General features: G+C 41.3%; 1 protein-coding gene across 1 annotated transcript; it reads right to left on the bottom strand.

The window, feature by feature from the left end:
• Positions 1 to 951: 951 nt before the first annotated feature.
• On the bottom strand, positions 952 to 6,457 carry LOC115646733 (helix-loop-helix protein 2-like). Its single transcript, XM_030552940.1, has 2 exons — positions 6,438 to 6,457; positions 952 to 1,347 (listed from the first exon to the last, which is right to left on the bottom strand). Exon 2 carries the CDS (start codon positions 1,342 to 1,344, stop codon positions 952 to 954), a length of 393 nt encoding a protein of 130 aa, XP_030408800.1. The 5' UTR covers positions 1,345 to 1,347; positions 6,438 to 6,457.
• Positions 6,458 to 7,321: the final 864 nt, after the last annotated feature.

The raw sequence follows: 7,321 nt of genomic DNA, 5'->3' as shown, positions 1-7,321 counted from the left end.
AGATGGTCAGAAAACAGAAAAAAAGTCACATGAAATCTTTTCCATTATTTATCTACATTTTGTTTCTGTGGAAATTTTCTAAGTGGCGACAGAGAGAATGACTCTGCAATCTTTACAATGTCATTTTACAGAGTCACTTTTCTGCTTGAATAGAAACTAAGGATAAATGATGTTAATTCTACATAAGAGCCATTTGAATGCAGCCTCAAGATAGTTTTATGAAACAAAACCTTTCCTCCTTCCTGTTGTTTCTGATCTTGACTGTGATTTATTATGATATCCTTGGCCTTGTTGACAAGTATAGACAGAGTCAAGAGGAAAATAACCAGAAGACTCAGGGTCTAAAAGCTATTACAGAGTTCCTGTCTCTTCTGACTCTTGTGTGCATGTGTGTCTCTTGAGTCTTTTCCCTTGCTTCTTTGTCCCCAAACAGTCCTCTCTGATTTGTGATTTTATTTCATAATTAATGACTCATAACATCTCACTGAGAGCATCATCTCCCTGCAGACTTCAAAAGGAAGAGATGGACTTTCAAGGAGGCAGAATTTATCCTTTGTCCTTCAGTTTTCAGATTCCCTCTGATATTCTTTGTAATCTGCTCCCTCTCCCTCAGCAGATCATCATCTGATTCTCCTTGTGAGGAGTGAGGGCTCTTCAGATTCCCATCTTCTGCTGTGTTTGAACTGTACTGTTTTGCGTAGACTGGAAGGGCCACTCTCTGCCTTCACTAATACACAGAAAACTCCATCTGAATTCACTGAGAGCTAAGCATGAGCAGCTAATGCCAGAATTTAACCAGAAGCTCCAGGTGGCCTGGACCATGTCTTTTTTATGTTTTGCACAGCACTAAGCACTGATCTTCATAATTAAATGCATGAATAAAGAAATAATCACACTCACTCTTTCTTCCTCTTACATTCTCTCTCTCCCCTCTTCCTTCTCCCTCACCCCCTAAATATCCAGAACATGATTGAGGTAGGAGATATAGCAGATGGCCAGCCGGAGGACCTCAATCTTTGAGAGTTTCTTGTCCGGGGGCAGAGTGGGCAGCAGCTGTCGGAGCTCCCCATAGGCCATGTTGAATGCCTCCACCCGGCTTCTCTCCCGGGTGGCATGAGCTGAGCGGTAGTTCGCTGTAGCCCGCCGGCTCCGTCGTTTCTCCTCCCGGCTCAGACGCTGCAGGTTGGCTGCTCCCCCAGGCCTGGCATTTTCTCCATTTTCTGCTTTCAAGGCTGGGTTGTCCAGGAAGCAGCAGTTTCCCCTGAGGTCACTCCCAGTGAGAGATTCTTGGTCAGAGTCTGCACCCCAGAGAGGGTCCGAGAAATCCATCTGGTCCAGCATCATCTTCTTAATCAGGAAAGAAAAGAGAAAATGTCAGTGGCAGAATATAAAGATATTCATGGAAGATAGATAGATCCATTAATGGCTATTAGCCAGGATAGGGAGAATGGTGTCTCTAAGCTGGGATTGGGTGACAGGGCATGGATCACTTGATGATAACCTGTCTGTTCATTCCCTTTGGGACACCTGCCATTGGCCACTGTCAGAGGACAGGATACTGGGCTAGATGGACCTTTGGTCTGACCCAATACGGCCGTTCTTATGTTCTTATGTCTTTCAACCAAAGGAATTTACAGACAATGGAAATAGAATCACTGTGCCACACACTGAAATGCAGCTGTCTTGTGGGGTAGATTGCAGAAAACAATCAGCACCAGCATCACTACAGAACAGACCCAGGATGGGACCTCAAAAGTAACTTCTTTAGTCCCCTGCAGCAGGGTGAAAACAATTATCTCCACTAAACTTCAACCAGGACACTCTCATAGACACCTTTAGGCTTGTGGAAAATATAAATGGAATGGTATACTGATCATGAAGTCAGAAAACCAATTTTAAGTCTCTTCTGAGACACAGTGCCCATTGACTCCAGGCTGGGGTATTAAAGTTAGTATAGACTCAAGGAAAAATGGCTGCTACTTAGTTTGCTACACTAGTTCCTGCATGACAGTGCCTCCTGGTATCACTGGGTTGTTCTCTTATAACATCATCATCACTTCTTGTAGCATCCTGAGTTTAATGTGGAGATCTCCCATCTAAGCATGCTGCAGACTTGATCGTGCTTAAACTGTGAGATCAGAGCAATCAGAGCTGGTAAATTGTTATATTTATTTATTATTTATTAAGGCTTGACAATCTATATGATATATATATATATAAAGTCCTTGCCTAGCACAGCTACCAAAGAAAGACAGAAAAGAGAAGCCACAGGAAACGAGATGTGAAAGTCCAGTATGATAGTTCTATTATTTTAAATTTAATATTATATATTTATTATTTGTTGGGCTTATTATTGTGGCCATCACTGAAGAAGTGGGCCTTTAGTGGCTTTTAAATGAAGAGAGGATGGAGGCCTGCCAGACATGGGTTGGGAGGACATGTCATGCAGAGGTGACAGCAGTGACGTAGGGTGTATGTGAATTGAACCCTAAGAACAATTAAGTTTTCTCTATCTTGCACCTTTTATGTGAAGTGTTTCTTTGCTTGTCTGCTGGGATGGTAGGGCCATAACTCAATTCAAGATGCTACTAAGAGGCAGAAAAAACATTAACTGAATTCTCTTTGCCCAAAGTCAAAGCAAGTATCAAAATGCAAACCTAGGCATTGGTCCAGATACAGTGAAATTAGTGCAGGGAAGTATAAATTACTCAAAGTTCTTGCATCCTAGGGAAGATTCACTGCAACGGATGTCAGGTCATGTTACCACCACCATCCCTCCTTGAGGTTTACTCTGGAGAGCCTGGAGCAACTTCACCTTACAGCCAGGGCTCCATAAAAGCCTCAGAAATGGAAGCTACTGAGAGCATATGCTGAATTAAAGCAGCCTTCAGCCACCCTGAGCAGGCCTCCTTCCTGGTACTGCGTGGATGTAGTTTAGTGCTGACCCCCTCTGTATCCACAGAAGGAGGATAGTTTAGGGTCACATGGCTCTGCCACCTGAGTTCTTTGGCACATTTCTGCTGATGGGGCTCTGCGCCATGATTTATGCCAGTGCAAACAAAGTCTGAATTTAGCATATTGACCGTATCTATTTATCTTTTTCCATTTGACTTATACGGACTAGCCCTCTCTTTTCATAGTGCATATGCATGCATGTGTGTTTATGTGTGTTTACATATGTAGCTGTGTTTGCATGCGCATGCATTTGTGTTTACGTGTGTGTTTATGTTTGTAGGTTTGTTTGCCTGTGCATGCATGTGTATTTACATGTGTAGCTGTGTTTTTATTTGAATGCATGATATTTGTGGTCCTGGTTTTGTAAAAAACAAATAAATACATAAGAATTACACTCATCCTTTCATCTCCTCTTTCCACCTCCACCCCCTCAAGGGCTAATTCTTGGTTTTCTTAAAAGAAAACAAGAGCATCTCTTTATTGCCCCCTCCTGCCCCACTTTCCCTCCTTGCAAATCCCTTATCTACCTTCCAGTCCCCATCTGTCAGGTAGCCAGCAGCACAACATCACCATTTCTTGTGGCTATGTCAGCAGCATCATGGGCTAAGACAATAATACATTCCCCTGGGAACAAGCATCAGTAATGGGTCTGTAGAGGGAGGGGAATGGAGTTAAGGGGGAGAGAGAGGATTTACACTGGAAGGAAGAGACTAGAGGCTTGGTCCTGCTTCCATTGAAGTGAATGGACAGCTTTGACTCTGACTTGCAAAAGGGCAGGACTATGACCTGCATTGCAAAGTAAGGACTAGATTCTGCTCTCAGGTACCACCATAGGGCCTAAGTGAGTTCTGTAGAATTGCATGGGTGCAATGATAGAATTATCTTGCCACTTCTCTAAATACCAGTTCAAGCTCTATTATTTTTCCTTATCTGTGTGAATATATATATATATATATATATATATATATATATATATATATATATATATATATATATATATATAATTTTTAAAAGCAGATTTCCATTTTAAATTACAATTTTAAATGATACTTTCTTAATGGGATATTTTGGAGGTTTGTTTGTTTTATTTTCCAGCCTCTCAAAACATGTTTAAATAATTGTAGATGGGTTTTTTCTGTCAACCATATTCATTAGCTGTAAATAATATTCAGTTGTTTTTGCATCTGACAAGTACACAACAATATATTTAACAATGTTCTGATTTAATTTCAATCTGCAATCCATAAGAAACCAACAGCATTAAATGACCTTAAATTAACTGCTATGGCTCACCTGTTTATGTGCTCTGAAGAAAATTGAGACTCCAGGCTAGGAGTTAAAATGAAATCAAATGTTATTTATTTTAGCTTTCTGCCACATCAGATGAAGAAAAACTGAAAACATTTCAAATAGAATTTTCAAAAAAACCTCAAAGTTTGAAAATAAAAAAAAACTTTTATATAAAGCTTCTTTCAAATAAACGAGTTAATGTTTGCAAAGCATTTGGGAGCTATAAGGTGATATTTAATGCTAAGGAGTCCTACAGATGGGAGAGAGGTGCTGTTTCATGTCTTGCCTTGATTGGAGGTTTGTTACCCAGGATTATTTTCCCCAAAAATATGTTTTCTTCTTCTTTTCAATATAGCTGGTTAAAGTTACATTCACTTCCAGGTGCTCTTTAGTGAAAAACAAAGTGAGAAGTCTCCCTCAAAACAGAACTGAAATGAGCTAAATAAATTCATTATTTTCTCCTTCTGATACCGAAAAAGATGGTTGAGAGACTGGACTGGACTGGACTGAAGTGCTTCTTTGCTTCCAAGGAATGCTGTAGCTCTTTAAAGAACTGAAGAGAAATTCCTTTCTTCTTTGATCCAGGCTGATGTTAGCTCAACAAAGCTTTCTTGTGTCAGTGCTTATATCCGCATCACCACTGCTTCCGAATATGCAGAGGTTACCATATTCCATTCAGGCTTTCCTTCATTTGCCTACCTGCTTTATCATTTTATTCCTTTAGCACCACTACATTTTGTGTCAGGTTGGAAGATGCTGTTGAAAGATGATTAATGTTGGATTTTAAACAGGGCGAGTCCCATCTGGTGGCAGCAAAGTAGGACGAGTACAGAGAGAGGGCTCACTGCCTATTTGCTTTTCCAGGGCCAATGGACTCAGCTGGAAGATGATGTAAGATCTAGAAGAGAGGCTGAAAACTAGATGGAAAAATTCTTGTCTGATTCAAATGATATTTCGTGGCAGATCCTATTGGACAGCAAGGCAGCAGATATGAGCCACTTGCCTGTATCTGACATCTGTCACTGTGTCACGGTTTTCACAACCGTCAACCCCTCCTCAAACATTTTCACTGAAAACCAGACTAGTGATGGCTGTCAACAGCCCCCAAGATGTTTTCCCCTGTGCCCCCAGCTTTTCTCTTTCAATGACGAAGGGATGTCACACAATGTTAATAAAACCAGACAGTCCAATGAAACTGGAACATGGACCTGGAGGATTCTGTGTACTGACTGGCTGATGAATGATATCAGTTAAATTGGATTATAAATAAAATATCAATTTATTTCCTTTGTCTCACACCCTGTAGCCTTAGAAGGATTTTCAGACAGCATGTGAGGAGAGGGATTGCTGCAAGTACCCCCAAAATGCATCTGCCTTTGGAGAGAGAATGCAGCATGCATTCCGCATCAGCAATGCCACATGACAGTTTAGGACAGGAAGTGAAAAACAGCTTCTCCAGCTGCAGCTGAAAGAGGGAATTTTAGGATGACAGAATGTAAATACCTAACTTGGAATTTGACCAGAAACACCAAGGCCAAGACCCTAGGTCTTGCAAAAGGTATATCATGAATGGCCAGCATGTGGATAGGGGCTTTTTTTACGACTCTTGGAAGGGTGGTAATTACAGTAGCACAAGTCCCATATGCACCATGCAGGGGCTTGGCATCCAGGCTGACTCAGGCCTTCGTCTACATGAGACAAATGGTACCAATTTTATTAAAATGTAATGAAATCAGTGCAGGCTCCCTTGTGTGGACACTCTTGTTTTTGTTTGAAAGTGCCTTTCTCAATTTAGCTTCAGTTAAGTGCGTGCCCTTTGAGGGGTCTAGCAACCTGTGGGCTTCCTCAGACCTTAGGGAGTTGAAAGAGGCATCCTTTCTCTCTGAGGGTATGTCTACACTGATGCAGTTGTAGCCCAAACTATAGAATACATATTAATTGTATTGATTACTTGAGAATTTTCAGTAATCACTTTGAGGTTTGACAGGTTCTTGTCCCAAGGTCAGGCCAGGTATTATTAAAATTACTGTTTAGTTGGGAGCCCCAACGTGCATAGTTGAAATAGTCACACTTTAGGAACCATTCTGTATTTACAATAGTTTATTAATACATTTAGCAAAGTCACAAACACTCTAACCCAGCAAGGTAGCTAGAGATAATACAAAATGCACATCTGAAATCCATATACTCACACTTTCCCTTGCAGAACCACCAGAAATGGTAGCCATTATCTTCCTCATCACCATCATCTTCCTCATCATCACCAGTTGCCATCATCCTGGGACCTCCCAAGGCTACATCTCTCTCTGCCTCCCACACACAGACTGGGATACAGGTTTCATAATCAGTTACACTGATATCATTATGTCTAATGTGTATTCAGAAGGGGTTTATCCCTTCTTTCTTATTTGTATTTCCTCACTCTGCTAATGTTGAGGTGCCCTTCTCCCATAGGTTAGTATATTAATGATTTCAGCTTATTATCAGTTATGTCAATTTGTTGCCATAGTACTCTTATGGTCAGACATCTGCAGATGTTCTATCCAAAAGCTGGTGTTAGCTCATTTTCCTGTTGTTGGCTGGTGTTGTTATGGACAACCTTTCCCCTTACACAGTCTGTTTCCAGTTCCTCAAAACTTAGGGGTGACTGCTGGGCCATTGATCTCTGCCAAAGTCCATAGCTCTCAAGCCTTACGCTAACTGCTGAAGCCAATTCCTTACAGGATACAGGCTTGTAGGTTCCTTGAATTACTGTTGAATAAAATAAATGCTAAAGCTTTCCGTGGTGGATGTTCTATGGGCTACATTGTAATGTGGAAATTCCAGCTGAAGTAGACATACCTGTACTAGTTCTAGGGCTCTAAAAATAGAAGTGTGGCTGTAGCAGCATGAGAGCCATCTGAGTATGTGCTTGGGGATTCAGATAGGATCATACTCTTCTCATGCCACTGTGGCTGCACTTCTATTTTCAGCATGTTCTACTTGAGCCGGAAATAACACCTTCCAGCGGTGGATTAGGCATATCCTGGGGCAGAATGCCTCCAGTGCTCTTCTTAGGATGATACAGCTCCACACC

This window comes from Gopherus evgoodei, chromosome 1, assembly GCF_007399415.2.
Source record: "Gopherus evgoodei ecotype Sinaloan lineage chromosome 1, rGopEvg1_v1.p, whole genome shotgun sequence".
Classification (NCBI taxonomy): domain Eukaryota; kingdom Metazoa; phylum Chordata; order Testudines; family Testudinidae; genus Gopherus; species Gopherus evgoodei.
The sequence above is the reverse complement of the archived record's forward strand: the minus strand, read 5'-3'. Positions and strand labels throughout refer to the sequence as shown.